General features: G+C 36.1%; 1 protein-coding gene across 1 annotated transcript; it reads left to right on the plus strand.

Annotated features, from left to right (window-relative positions):
- The first annotated feature begins 2,398 nt into the window (after positions 1-2,398).
- On the plus strand, positions 2,399-3,438 carry LOC131656810 (uncharacterized). Its single transcript, XM_058926413.1, has one exon. The coding sequence runs from the start codon at positions 2,502-2,504 to the stop codon at positions 3,162-3,164; it is 663 nt and encodes a 220-aa protein (XP_058782396.1). The 5' UTR covers positions 2,399-2,501; the 3' UTR covers positions 3,165-3,438.
- The last annotated feature ends 12,707 nt before the right edge of the window (positions 3,439-16,145 follow it).

Below are 16,145 nucleotides of genomic sequence, written 5' to 3' on the forward strand. Positions count from 1 at the left end.
TACAACCAAAGACATAACTTAACATATATGTTTTCAAATTGCATTAAAATATAATGAGATCAAAATAAAACATGTTATTTTTTTTACATTTACATATCCAATATGATATTCATTTGACAATATTGATGGTGGTATGATGAAATGGTTACATGGATCCGAAACAATTAGAGCATTCAACCTGGAACAAAACAATCAAGAGCAATCAATCAAGAATATAAGAATCAAGAACAAATCAACATACTAGTACCAAACTATCTTTGCACCTAATCAAAATCATTAGATCTAGTTAAACAATGATCTAAATAACATCAAATGCCTTCAAATAAATTCATGTGCAATCACAAAAGCAATATTCTTTTTCAAAATCAGATATCAAAATTGAAGGGATAGTTATAGATTAAGCAATTGAAACATAAATTTAAAAGGAAAAGAAAAATGTAAAGTTAATATAATGTCCACAAATATAAAGCAAGCTTTTTCAAATTAAAACGCAAAGAAAATACATCATAATTTTTAACTTACAATTTCCAAGTGAATCTGAATTTCTCTTGCGTGTCTTTGGAGCAACATCGACTTCAATTCATGGCTTTAGTTGTAATGATAAAGTTTCGCGTGTTAGACAAGTCTTGCAGTATGGATATAAACAATAATTGTCTTAACATGAATGATGGGTATGGTAATTCTTACCCACCGCATTCTTGGGAAAAACATAAGCGACATGGAATGTGATAACAATGTGAACATTCAAACACAGAGGAAACTTCATCTTTTCATGAACAATTCTAACCTGCAACAAATCATCGCTATTTTTCACTATCCCTAATTGATTTTAATTTTCCAAAAATTCAATTCGATATAAGGAATAAAAGAGAATCAAACCTAATTGAGAATTTGAGTTTCAGCTTGTTCAAAATTAAGTTCCAGAATCTCCCAATCATCTTCGGTGTTTGGCTCTATAGAAACGGAGGAAGCGTGAGGAACATTGGAAGCGACTTTAACTTGAATTGGAGAGTGAATCGGTAGCGAAAGGCATTCGACGAATGGTTGAGAAAGTTGTATGGTTTAAGGATAATGAGAAACGAAAAAATTGTAGGGGTTGACATGTAGTAAAGCGTATTAATATGGCTAATAGCAAAATCGATTGAATGAATGTTGGGAAATGGTGGGTGGAGTTGAATATTTGTGCAGTGTGAAGTTCAAATAATTTGTGCTGGCTTTTCCGTTCTCAAGTGCAACCACGTCTTTTATATAAATGCAGTGAATCCTATGCAATGAACGTGAAATAAAGTTGTGCAATTAGGTTTAGCTTTTTGAATTTATTAGTGGAACAATAATACTTAGTTAGCGGAAATCTTAATCATACAATGAAATAATATTACGATTTAAATTAAATAAAAATTGTTGAAATAAGTTTGGTGTTGACACATCAACATCTTTTATTGCCAAATCAATATAAATCAAAGATTATGCAATTAGTTGATTTTAATTTTGAAATCAAAATAATTTAAGTTTCTAATTAGAAGGTTAATTATGATTTATCCACGTACTTTATATTTTATATATTTATACTATGTCTATTTTTTATGTTTTGATTACTTTGTAGATGTCTATTTTGCAAACATGTTTTAAGCTTAAAATAAATACTTAATACTTTCTCAATTCTAAATTATAAGACGTTTTGAATATTTTACAGAAATTAAAAAATATAATAATTATTTTATGAAAAAGTGAAATAATGTATAACTTTAAAAAATATTTTTCAATAATTATATTGAAAAATGAAATTAAAATAAGTATGAAATAATAATAATAATAATAATAATAATAATAATAATAATAATAATAATAATAATAATAATAATAATAATAAATGGTATATTAAAAAAATTAGGTTAATTATTTTAAAATGACTTATGAGTAATTAATATCGTCATATACTCAAAACGTTAGCGAAAATTATATCCAAAACTAAATTTGTCTCTTTCCCGTTAGACACATAGAAATCGAGAAGGCTTTGTTTTTTCTACATTCAGCACACGAATTTTGGCCATAAAATTCATCGATAAAACCTATAGGAATAGGAATATTCTCCTTAGATAAACATCCAACAAAGAACAATAATTCGGCACCTTATATTTCACTATTAGGCTTGAATATTAATCTCCTCTTTGTAAAAGAAAACATTTGAAAATTGTTTCTAGTCAATGTTTAATTAACCTTGTGTTTAAATATTGGTGTATTTTTTTTCTAGTCTAACACACGAGTGTTCCATAATAGAGTTAAAAAAATGTTCAAAGCCGGCATGGTTGACTAAAGACCACACAGACAAAGACACCGACCCTATTTCATAACAAAACACCAACCCTAGACTTTATCCAAGTCAAATAATGTCTCTTTTTCTATCTTCTCATCATATATAAAACTCCACTTTCCTTTTTCATTCTCAAACCATTAACAACCAATATTGATACATCTTTCTATTCATTTCTTTTCAACAATTAATGGGAAATTCAGTTGTCACTCCATGTTTTCATCCTCAAAACAAAAAACTATCGTCGTCTTCGTCTTCGTCGTCGCTGTCTTCTTCTTCTTCTTCGGCTAAGCTTATATTTTGGCAAGGCGCAACGAGATTCTTAAACGGAAGTCACACCGCGGGGGAGATTTTCTTCGAGTTTCCAGATACGATGATTTGTCATGTTGACTCGTTCTTTATCGGACACCCGATCCCTAGTTTAGACTCCGAAGACGAACTTATCCCCGGGGAGGCCTATTTTGTTGTCCCTTTTGATCTCTTTTCATGCAAAACCCTATCGGTTTCTTCGCTCTTGTCATTGAGATCGTATAATAGTAGTAGTAACAACAAGTCAACGATCAAATTCGGAGAGTGTCCGTTTGAGTATTTGAAGGATTGTGATGGAAAGGTTTTGATCAAAGTTATGCCGGAGTTTATGATGAGGCTTGTTGATGGAGATAGATCAGGGAATGATGGTTGCCTTAGTAGTAAAAGCAGTTTTCTTTGTAGTACTCCTGAGTTGAAAAAACATTATGAAATGCTTGTGAAGTCTAAGGATCAGGTTTGGTCTCCTAAGCTTGAGACTATTTTGGAAAACAAGGTTAGGCTTAGAAAAGAAAGAAAAAAGACCCAAACTGTGTCTGCTAGATAGAGTTTATATGTATGCATGTATGTATAAAGTTGTAGAGTTAAGTGAAATTTGCGTACTGATTGATCATATATATGTACATCAATTAATTTTGAAAACAGTTTTGATTAGTGAACTTTGTAATTTTTTCTAATCTATTCATAATTATGTGGTGGAAATTGTTAGAAGAGAAGTCAAATATATTTTGCAGAATTGAAACTGAAACTGAATCAAGATAATATTATAGTATATTGATTCATTGCTTCACTGAATAGTTGTGTCTGTGATAATTCAAAGATTAATTACTTCATATTGGCCATTTTTAAGGATCAATAATTCCAAGATTAATTGCTTCATAAAATATTATATGCAAGTAGGTTTTTTTTTTTTACAATATATACCCATATATAAATATTTGGTCAAAAAAAGTAGCTAATAGCAAACAAAACATGTTCATTAAAGAAATAATATACAATAAAAAATTATTCTACATCGATCAAAACGATTATGATAATTTTCCATGCATAAGAGTCAAGAATAAAACTCTTAATTATTTGGTTAAGGGTTTCAAATTACTTACTATCTCTTAAGCAGGGGTACTGGATGAGGTACAGCTACCGGATACACATATCCTATTAGTGATATTTTATTTTTTTTCATTATTCGATTTTAAATGAAATTTGTGGTTTTCTCAAAATTCAATATAGCATATTTATATATTTTAATTTATTTGTTAATGAATTTTAATATTATTTTGATTATTTATAACTTTTATAGTAATATTTAGTTATCAACCTAACAATTTACTAATTTAGTCATATATTTTATAAAAAAAAACTCTTATTTTTTATTAACGTACTCATACCTCGATTCTTTTAAAACTGTCGTATCCTGTATCTGTATCGGTACCGTACTTGTATCTATGCATCATAGTTTACTATTTAATTCAATACTACAAGTCTGTATACAATAAAATTCCTCCTGTAGAGCCGTCAAAATTAAATGGAGCAGTTAACGTGGCTTCACAAGGGTGATGCTAACTCCAGATTCTTCCTTGGTGTGGTGAACGATAAGAATCATAAACATTCTATTATTAGTATCGTGCGAGAGGAATGAGTAGAAGGAATTAATAGTTCATAGCCGCTTGACTATTCACTTTATTTCTGTTGGGACCTCGATACCTGATTTTGACAACTTTCATCTCAATGTCCTCAACTCCATTTAGGCTATTTCTTTGGTGAGTTTGTTTGGTGAAGAAGACGTGAGAAAGACATTTTTGGATTGTGCTAGTTATCAAAGTGCATGAAGAAGGTAATTTGTCATCTCATCTTACATACTAGTTAGGTATATGTACAAAATTCTTGCAAAGGTTTTGCTATTTCTCTAGTTAGGTATATGTACAAAATTTTTGCAAAGGTTTTGCAAAATACATTGAAGAAGGTAGTTTGTAATCTCATCTTACATACTCAATCCTCTATCATGAGGAATTGATAAATTCTAGACGGTATTCTTATTTCTAATCAAGTGGTTGGTGATTCAAAAGAGACAAAGAAAGAACTTGTTCTGTCTTCGAACCAGAATTGAGAAGTTTGAACGGAAGTGACAGTGGATAGCAGCCTCTGATACAATGGAGTGGGGGTACCTTCAAGGTTAGAACTCCAACGTTCAAGTCAGTATATGAAGAAGAAAAAGAGGAACAAAATGAAAATTGTATATGAAAACCAGTTATCCAGAAGATCTTCTTCCGCATCCTCACCCGACTGGTTCTAAGTATGCTGAAGTGTGTGAATTCTCTCTTACAGTGACTCGTTTTGTTGCGTAGAGATTCAACCATTGACAGTAACCGGGCCATGTCTAGCGGAATGTGTGGTTCACTCCTCTGGGGGATGATCCAGACATTCAGTTGTTTTGAGATTCATGAGTCTTTGAGGATTTTGTGCGGTCTGTAAAAGTTTTACCTAGGCCGCACAGTGTGCGCCAAATGTATGAAATTATATTGATTTACAATATAATCTGAGATTACTTTGCCTAATTTTCAGATACCTTGTCCCTTTCACGAGAAGCCTATTTATACCCTATGCCTCATCTCTTTGGGCCATTAAGAACTCCCCTTTCAAGTCTCATGACTAAATGACTCCAATAATGTCGGTCGCCATCATCATTGTCATAACTTATACAATGTAAAGTCTTCCCCATCAATTTCGTAACTCCCGTGCAACCATGGGACTTCATAGAACCATTACAATGGGCACTCAACTTGGATCTCTGATCTCTGGCTAAACACCGATTACGGGAGTACCTCTGAGAACCATTTGTCGGATCTTGTATCTTACTCGTCCCTAATGTGTAGGCATTAACTTGTCGGTTTTTTGATTAAGGTTAACTCGACACATACTCCTAGTGATATGTACAACTAAGCTTTCAAGAATTTTGGAGAAAAATAACTAACTAGCTATTTGCTCGCCGTTCTTTGCGAATGACTTTTGGATGTGTTTTTTATAGTTAAGATCTCTTAGGATCGTAGAAATAACTATCTTCACTCATTGAGAAGACTCGTGATGGAACAAGACCTTTATTATAATGTAGGCAGGAATGGCGGGGTAGGATTAGCTCGTCCTGGGTCTTTTTGGTCGACTCAAAACAGTTGTCCCCGAAGCCCTTGTCGAGGCATGAGTAGGGGGAGGCTTATTACCATGACTCTGGATGGCAATAATCTCCTCGTTATTTGGGAAGAACGAGTGAAGATCACTTTAGTTCCTTTAAGGAACCATGCATTCAATGCGTCGTACTTCAAACTTCTTTTCATAGCTATCATCATGACTGTAACATCCCGAAAATTCTTATTTAATTAATTTAATTAAGTTTTAAATTAATTATTAGAAATTAGCATTTTATCGAATTATGTGGAGAAATTATAAAATATAAGTCATTGGGCCATGTGGTGGAATTAGTAAGGTGGGGGTGTAATTGTGAAGGGGCCCATTTATAATTTTGTATTTTTCATAAAATAAGGAAAACAAGAGGAGAAAGAAATTAGAACGTGAAAACAAGAAGTTGTGAGAAGAGGGAGAGCTGAAAACGTGAAGGAGAATCAAAGAGGAAGAAGACCCATTCAAGAATTTGGCTAAGGTAAGGGGGGACTTATCTGATTAGCATCTATTATCGGGTTAGGGGTTGATAATACTGAATAGATGTAGAATTCGGGTCGATTGAGTCATATGATAGATTTAGGGATTGAGTCAAATTGTATGATGTTTGATTCCCTATGTTTGAATCCATGATGTTTGTGATGATATGGTTTCAATTGATGCGTAATTGGTGTATTATGATGTGTATTTTCGTGTTGTATGTGCATTCCATTTCCTTAGGTTCGTACTGGTATGAATTGAGTGAGTTTGGAATGTGTATAATGTTGTGTTCTGCGATTGGGGGTTTCTGAAAATCACCAGTTCGCGCCGCCTCCCAGGGTTGGCGTCGCGAACTACTTGGCAGAAAGCGTAAGGAAAATTGATGTACTCGGTACGCGCCGCGAGCACATGTTGCACCGCGAAGGCGTACTCCTTTTCTCATTTCGCGCCGCGAGCACATGTTTGCTCCGCGAAGTACTTGGCAGAGGGCCAAGGAGTTTTGAGACGCTCAATTCGCGCCGCGAACCAAGGTTGGCGCCACGTGTTGTTAGTGACAGACTATTTTTGAAAAGTTTAAAGATGCATAACTTTTGAACCGTTGGTCCGTTTAGTGTGCCGTTTCGAGCTAAACGAACCTTATAAAATAATCTATTTGATGATTAATGATGTGATTGTGATTGAATGATGCATATATATATATATATATATATATATATAAACATGCTTGATGATGATGATGATTATGATGAAATAAGTATTTGATGATGTTACTCATTAGACTTGACGATGGTATAAGTATGTTCATCTATGTTTGCATTCATTCATATTCATTGATGATGCTATATCCATGATGATGTGTTGGATCAGTAAAGGGCATGATTCCCATTGTGTGGAATCTGTGCTGGCAGGCCAGGGTCGTATCTTGATGATGTTGGATCGGTCATGGGTTATCCCCATTTGATGATGTTGGTACCACATGCATAGTGTCAGTTCATACATATGCATACTTTTATAATATGATTGGATGTATTCCAGTGTTATAAATATTGAGGATGGGTTGGTTGATTGTTTGTGATGATGAAACTTGTCTGAATGTCTGTTATGAAACAATTGGGTGAATGATGCAGCTATGATGTGTCATTGCTTTATAGCCTTATAACATTTGTTAATTATGATGAGACTCACCCTTACATGTTGTCATTTTCAGATTGAGGATAGCGGATTGTAATACGGTGAACTGACTTTTAATCGAAATGTCGCGGTTAAGCAAGAGTCGCCACCAACTTTTATTTTATCCAAATTAATTAGAAAGGCTAAAAGAACAGGAAAAACCTTTTAAATAAAATAGGGTTCGGGGGGTAATTATGCAAAGGGAAGGTGTAAGGCACCCTTTGCATCCATGGTTTTCCATGGGCTCTTAATTGCTTTGCTCTTTAGAAGGAAAGAAATGTATAGAAGAAGAAGAAACTCAGGGACTTTAGCTCGTAAATGAGCGTAGCCTTGAGAGTGTTTGTTTAAGAAAAAGTTGATAAAAGACATTTTAGCCAGAGCAAGGCAATTAGGGGCAATTACCCTATAATTTGAAAAAAAAGAGTTCTTTTAGCCTTTCAGGGTGAAAGGGTCTATCCATGCCATAGAGGGCATGAAGCCTTTCATTTGGAGGTTGAAGGGTCGTCGAGTAATCGTTCGCCTTAAGATTGTCCCATGCCATAGACAGGCAGGTAGTCTAAAGGGAAGGATCAGAATAGCCTTTTCGTAGGCAGCCAGAGGATACCTCAGCCTTTTCGTAGGCAACTTTCGAGGGTCGAGATCATGTGTATCGAAGGCAGCATCATTAGGGACCATGATCTTAATCGAGGCAACATGGCTGAGGTATCCTCGTTTTCGAGGGACATGGCTATTCTGCAAAAGAAACACAAGGCAACAGGCAACAAGGCAACAGGCAACAAGGCAACAGAGAGGTTTACCCAAAAGTGTGCGTGTGTGCACCAATCACGTGATTATGTTCAGTTATGTTATCTTATAAAATTACGTGATGCTAATTCAATTAATAAGTTGCACTCCCTAGAATTACTAACCACGCAGTTTAATATAAACAGTAATAACGGGGAAGGGAAATTGTAACCAGCGGAGGAGAGGGGAATTGAAACCAGCGGATATAATTAAAACAAAAGGTTTAACACAAGTAATAATTGAGGACAGGGTTTAGGGTTACCGAAACTCGTAGCTTTGGCAATTGACAAACCCTGAAAATTAATGAAGGAAAAATACGAAGGTGAGTGCATTACAAATTCATTAGCGGTTGAAGCAAACCCTATTTTTATCCAAAGGCAGAATATAAAATAAAATGATGTTAAACAGAAGAATTAGAAACTTAGCTTTTTGATCTGGTGTGGAGGAATCTTCAAGGTTCACCATGGAACTGCAGGCTCTGAAGCGTTGGATTAATCCATGCATGCACAAGTTATGAATGTCTGCAAAACGGTCCATACTCACGATGGTAGTACCTCGCAAAAACAAGAAAATAATAGGCATGGATATAAGAATGATAAACAATTGTTGATTATAAGAAGGAAAAAAAATAGAAATTAAGATGGCTATATTAAATTCTAAAAAATATTAAAATTAAAACAAATATTCTTAGTATTTTTTATGTGAAAGAAATTAAACTAACATTTTTTGTATTTCTTAAAATAAAATTAAAGAAATAAACTAATTAAATTCTACAATGGTGTTTGGTATCCTTTGTATATAGAATGCAAATCTAATTAACTAATATATTAAAAACTGAATAAATAAATAAAACCAAACTCTAATGTTATTATTTTTTCATGTTTTCTTCACGTGGGAAAGCCATCCCATATTTCCATTATGTTTCTATCTTATTATTAATATTAATGATACATGATAAAAATTAAAAGAAAAAGAAAGGTAACAAATACAGCAAGATAAGGACTACACAAATCCAAATGATAAGGACTACACAAACCCAAATAGTTTTACAGGTTTGAAGTTTTACGATGAAGATAAAAACGTGAGGGAGAGGTAGGAATTTTTTTCCGGTCCCCCTAACAAGGGTTTTTGTTCCTATTTATAATATACAAAATTAGGTTAAACCTAATGGACCATAATTAATTAAAAATAACCAAAAGCCCAAACAAAAGGAATTATCTTTAATTGAGTTTTTATGATTATATTTAACTAATTTAAAAAACTAACCTAAAATATAAAAAAGATGTAGAATTTAAAATCTTTCTATTTTTTATGGAAAAAGTGAAAAATCTATGAAAATAAATTGTAAATAATAAAAAACAATTTTTTTTGTGATTTTTTAAAAAAAAAGTATTTTAAAACAGAAATTAAGTTGGTAACAAATAAAATAAAATAAACTGTTAGTAGTGGGACTCGAACATGGGACCTCGCGCTATTGTACCTTTCACGCTCAAATTCTTACCAAGTGTGCCAATTCATTTATTCGAAATAAAATGGCGTTTGTAAATATATGAGGGCAAATTTTGGAGTATGACACGGATGTTTGACTCGGTGAGGATTAGCTCATGAGTCAGTTTTTTTAGTTAGCGTCAGGTGTCATGCTCTGATATTTGTAACATTGGGGACGCGATGTTTAGAGTTTATGGTTTATAACTCTGGTTATGTTTTGATGTTTGAAGGATTAGTTTTAAAGATGTTAAACTTAATCCGTTTGAGTTAATTTCCGCTGTGTTAACATGAAATATTTTTATTTGTTAATGAATGCCTCAGTGAATGCATGACATAACTGAACGATGTTTATTTTATTATGAATTGTGGCACCCTTATTTTCATGTACTCTGAATAAACTTATTAATTGTCGCGGGGGTTTAGTAAGGGGTGTTACAATAGTGGTATCAGAGCATAGTCAGTCGTTATGACCAGAGTCTTAGTGTCAGTCTTTCCTGTGTATGCGACTAGTACGAGTTAACTTGTCGATACTTTTGTTCTGATTAAATTGGTTGTGATTTAAGCAGAGAAATGGCTAGAAGAGGTGGAATAAATGATGATGTTATCGCTGAGGCTCTGGGCATGATTGCTGGTGTGCTGGGAGGAAATGCCGGAGGAGCAGGGATTGGTGCTGATAGGAAACTGGGGAATTTTCAGAGGAACAATCCTCTGTTGTTCAAGGGTACGCATGATCCTGAAGGTGCTCAAAAGTGGCTGAAGGAGATCGAACGGATTTTCAGAGTCATAGATTGTGCTGAGAATCTAAAAGTGAGGTATGGTACGCATATGTTGTCCGAGGAAGCTGATGACTGGTGGATGCCGACCAGAGCTGAACTGGAGGCTAATGATGTGGATATTTCTTGGGTTGTGTTCAAGAGAGAGTTTTTGAGAAGGTACTTCCCTGAGGACGTACGAGGTCGAAAGGAAATTGAATTTCTGGAGCTGGTTCAAGGTAATATGACGGTACCAGAGTATGCTTCGAAGTTTGTTGAGAATGGTTTCCGTGATGAGATTAAGCAAGGAATCAGGTATTAGAGGATTCGGAGATTTGTTGATTGGGTGGACTGTAGCAGGATCTTCGAGGAAGATAACCTTAAGCTGAAGTCATCTCACTCTCGCGAGTTAGTTGACAGAAAAGGGAAGAAGCCTATGGAAAAGGGTAAACCGTATGGTAGAGGTAATCCAAACACTGGTGGTTGGAAGAAGCCTAGTGGAGGAGACTTCAGTGCTTTTGTCAGGTGCTACAACTGTGGTGAGGCTGGACACCGTAGGAATGAATGCAAACTGAACCAGAAATGTGCTTCAAGTGTGAGGAAGTGGGTCATGTTGCCGCTGATTGTAAGAAGAAGGTTGTGACTTGTTACAATTGTGGCGAAGAAGGTCACATTAGCCCACAGTGTCCTAAACTGAAGAAGAACCAAGCGGGAGGAAAGGTTTTTGCTTTGTCTGGGTCAGAGACTACTCTAGAGGATAGACTGATTAAAGGTACGTTTTTCATTCATGGCACACCTTTAGTTGCAATTATAGATACTGAAGCAACTCATTCTTTTATTTCTTTGGATTGCGCTAAGAGGCTGAATTTAGAAATATCTGAAATAAATGGAAGCATGGTTATTGATACTCCTGCGTCGGGTTCAGTAACTACTTCATCTGCTTGTTTAAATTGTCCTGTTAAGGTTTTTGGTAGAGAGTTTGGAATGGACTTAGTGTGTCTTCCATTGAAACAACTTGATGTCATCCTGGGAATGAACTGGTTGGAATTCAACCGTGTTCATATCAACTGTTTTTCAAAGACGATAATATTTCCTGAAGCTATTGATGCTGATGATCTGAACATGACGGCTAGACAAGTGAAAGAAGCTATTGAGGACGATGCGACGGTGTTCATGTTGTTCGCAATGATGGACCTGAAAAAGAAGGTAGTACATACTGAATTACCGGTGGTATGTGAATTTCCGGAAGTTTTTCCTGAAGATGTGAATGAGTTACCACCGGAAAGAGAGGTAGAGTTTGCTATTGAATTGGTTCCGGGAACTAGTCCAGTATCGATGGCACCATATCGTATGTCACCATCAGAGTTGGCCGAACTGAAGAAACAACTGGAAGAGTTACTTGAGAAGAAATTCATTCGTCCAAGTGTTTCTCCGTGGGGTGCACCGGTATTGTTGGTAAAGAAGAAACAGGGCTCTATGAGACTATGTGTAGATTACCGACAACTAAACAAGGTTACGATCAAGAATCGGTATCCATTACCGAGGATTGATGACTTGATGGATCATCTGGTTGGAGCTAGTGTGTTTAGTAAAATTGATCTGAGGTATGGATATCACCAAATCCGAGTGAAGGAAGACGACATTCAGAAGACGGCATTTAGAATAAGGTATGGGCATTACGAGTATTCGGTGATGCCATTTGGAGTTACAAATGCACCTGGTGTTTTTATGGAGTATATGAATAGGATTTTCCATCCTTATCTTGATAAGTTTGTGGTAGTATTTATAGACGATATCTTGGTATACTCCAAGAACTAAGAAGAGCATGCGGAACATCTCAGAACTGTGTTAGAATTGCTGAAGGAGAAGAAACTTTTCGCCAAATTGTCAAAGTGTGAATTTTTGTTGAATGAGGTTAGTTTTTTTGGACATCTGATTTCTAAGAATGGTATTGTTGTTGATCCTACGAAGATAGAAGCAGTATCTCAGTGGGAAGCTCCGAAATCAGTGTCGGAAATTCGTAGTTTTCTTGGTCTTGCAGGTTATTACAGGAAGTTTATAGAGGGCTTTTCGACGTTAGCATTGCCGTTAACTAAGTTGTCTAGGAAGGATCAGGCTTTTATTTGGGATGTAAAGTGTGAAGAAGGATTCCAAGAGTTGAAGAAGAGGCTGACAAGTGCTCCGATCTTGATTTTGCCGAATCCGGCGAAATCCTTTGTTGTTTATTGTGATGCTTCATTGATGGGTTTAGGAGGTGTACTGATGCAGAATCAACAAGTGGTCGCGTATGCGTCAAGGCAAATCAAAGTGCATGAAAGGAACTATCTGACTCATGATTTAGAGTTGGCGGCTGTGGTTTTTGTTTTGAAGTTGTGGCGAAATTATTTGTACGGTTTAGGTTCGAGGTGTTCAGTGACCATAAGAGTCTAAAGTACCTCTTTGACCAGAAAGAGCTGAACATGAGACAGAGGAGGTGGCTAGAATTCCTGAAGGACTATGATTTTGGTTTGAATTACCATCCTGTTAAGGTAAACGTGGTTGCTGATGCATTGAGTAGGAAGACTTTGCTTATGTCGATGTTGATGGTTAGAGAATTGGATTTAATTGAACAATTCAGAGATTTGAGTTTGGTATGCGAAGATACTCCTACTAGTGTTAAAATGGGTATGCTGAAGCTGACTAGTGGTATTCTTGAAGAGATCAGAGAGGGTCCAAAAGCCGATGTTGAATTGATCGATAAGTTTACTTTGATTAGTCAAGGTAAAGGAGGTGAATTCAGAGTTGACGAGAATGGTATATTGAGGTTTGGAGACAGAGTTTGTGTTCCTGATGTTGCTGAACTCGGAAAGAGTATACTAGAAGAAGGACACCGAAGTGGATTAAGTATTCATCCTGGTGCTACCAAGATGTATCATGATTTGAAAAAGTTGTTTTGGTGGCCTAGCATGAAGAAAGAAATTGCTGAATTTGTATTTTCTTGTTTGACATGTCAGAAGTCAAAAGTTGAACATCAGAAGCCATCTGGATTTATGCAACCGATGTTTATTCCTGAGTGGATGTGGGATAGCATATCAATGGATTTTGTTTCTGGTTTGCCGAGAACGGTTAAGAATTGTGAAGCTATCTGGGTTGTTGTGGACAGGTTGACGAAGTCTGCACATTTTATGCCAGTGAGAATGGATTATTCGATGGAGAAGCTGGCTCAGTTATATATCGAGAAGATAGTTAGTCTACATGGTATTTCTTCGAGTATTGTGTCTGACAGAGATCCGAGATTTACGTCGAGATTTTGGGAAGGTTTGCAGAAGGCTTTGGGTACTAAGCTGAGATTGAGTTCTGCTTATCATCCGCAGACGGGTGGACAGACTGAGAGGACGATTCAGTCGTTGGGAGATTTGTTGCGTGCTTGTGTGCTGGAAAAGGGAGGTGCTTGGGATAGTTATCTGCCTTTGATTGAGTTTACCTACAACAACAGTTTTCATTCGAGTATTGGTATGGCTCTGTTTGAGGCGTTGTTTGGTAGAAGATGTCGAACTCCATTGTGTTGGTACGAGTCTGGTGAGAGTGTTGTGATTGGACCAGAAATTGTACAACAGACTACGGAGAAGATTAAGATGATTCAAGAGAAGATGAAGGCTTCTCAGAGTCGTCAGAAGAGTTATCATGACAAAAGGAGGAAAACACTTGAGTTTCAAGAGGGAGATCATGTGTTTATGAGAGTTACTCCTATGACAGGTATTGGTCGAGCTTTGAAGTCAAGGAAGTTAACTCCGCGCTTTATTGGACCGTTTCAGATTTCTGAAAAAGTGGGAGAAGTAGCTTATCGTATTGCTTTGCCGCCGATGCTTACAAATTTGCACGACGTATTTCATGTATCTCAGTTGAGGAAGTACGTTGCGAATCCATCCCATGTGATTCAAGTAGATGATGTGCAGGTGAAAGATAACTTGACCGTTGAAACTTTACCTGTGAGGATTGAAGATCGAAAACTGGAGCAGTTGCGTGGCAAGGAAATAGCCTTGGTCAGAGTAGCTTGGGGAGGACCGGATGATGGGAACATCACCTGGGAGTTAAAGAGCCAGATGAAAGATTCCTATTCGGAACTCTTTGAAGGATAGAAAAACACTTAGAAAGGGGGGGGGTTTGAATAAGTGTAGCTTTAAAACTTGACAGATAAAAAATAAATTGCACAGTTATTTTTATCCTGGTTCGTTGTTAACTAAACTACTCCAGTCCACCCCCGCAGAGATGATTTACCTCAACTGAGGATTTAATCCACTAATCGCACGGATTACAATGGTTCTCCACTTAGTCAGCAATTAAGTCTTCCAGAGTCTTCTGATCACACACTGATCACTCCAGGAACAACTGCTTAGATACCCTTTAAGACTTTCTAGAGTATTCTGATCCACACGATCACTCTAGTTACAACCTGCTTAGATAACCTCTAAGACTTCCTAGAGTATTCTGATCCACACGATCACTCTAGTTCCTTACAACTTAATGTAATCAATTCTAAGAGTATTACAATTGCTTCTTAAAAGCTATAATCACAAACTGTGATATTTCTCTTAACGTTTAAGCTTAATCTCACTAATATATTACAACAGCAATGTAGTGAGCTTTGATGAAGATGAAGATTCTGAGCTTTGAATAGAACAGAGATTCAGCAAGTTAATATGAGTTGTTTTGTTCAGAATCGTTAACCTTGCTTCTCATCAGAACTTCATATTTATAGGCGTTGGAGAAGATGACCGTTGAGTGCATTTAATGCTTTGCGTGTTCCGTACAGCATCACATTTAATGTTATACGCTTTTGTCAACTACCTCGAGCCTTGTTCACGCTGTGTCTACTGACGTTGCCTTTAATAGCTTTTAACGTTCCTTTTGTCAGTCAGCGTAGCTTGCCACTTGTACTTCCTTCTGATCTGATGTTTGTGAATACAACGTTTGAATATCATCAGAGTCAAACAGCTTGGTGCAAAGCATCTTCTGATCTTCTGACCTTGAAGTGCTTCTGTGCGTGATACCATCAGAACTTCAGTGCTTCTGATCTCATGTTCTTCTGATGCTTCCATAGACCCATGTTCTGATTCTGCTTCGACCATCTTCTGATGTCTTGCCAGACCATGTTCTGATGTTGCATGCTGAACCCTTGAGACAAAGCTTCTGAGCGCTGAATTATGCATACTCTTTATATATTTCCTGAAAAGGAAATTGCATTGGATTAGAGTACCATATTATCTTAAGCAAAATTCATATTATTGTTATCATCAAAACTAAGATAATTGATCAGAACAAATCTTGTTCTAACACTCTTTGCTTGAGGTATGTTTTCGAGAACGAAAACTCTTTTAGTGGGGGAGAGAAGTAACATCCCGAAAATTCTTATTTAATTAATTTAATTAAGTTTTAAATTAATTATTGGAAATTAGCATTTTATCGAATTATGTGGAGAAATTATAAAATGTAAGTCATTGGGCCATGTGGTGGAATTAGTAAGGTGGGGGTGTAATTGTGAAGGAGCCCATTTCTAATTTTGTATTTTTCATAAAATAAGGCGTACTCCTTTGCTCGTTTCGCGCTGCGAGCACATGTTTGCGCCGCGAAGTGCTTGGCAGAGGGCCAAGGAGTTTTGAGATGCTCAGTTCGCGCCGCGAACCAAGGTTCGCGCCGCGTGCTGT

This window comes from Vicia villosa, linkage group LG3 (assembly GCF_029867415.1).
Source record: "Vicia villosa cultivar HV-30 ecotype Madison, WI linkage group LG3, Vvil1.0, whole genome shotgun sequence".
NCBI lineage: Eukaryota > Viridiplantae > Streptophyta > Magnoliopsida > Fabales > Fabaceae > Vicia > Vicia villosa.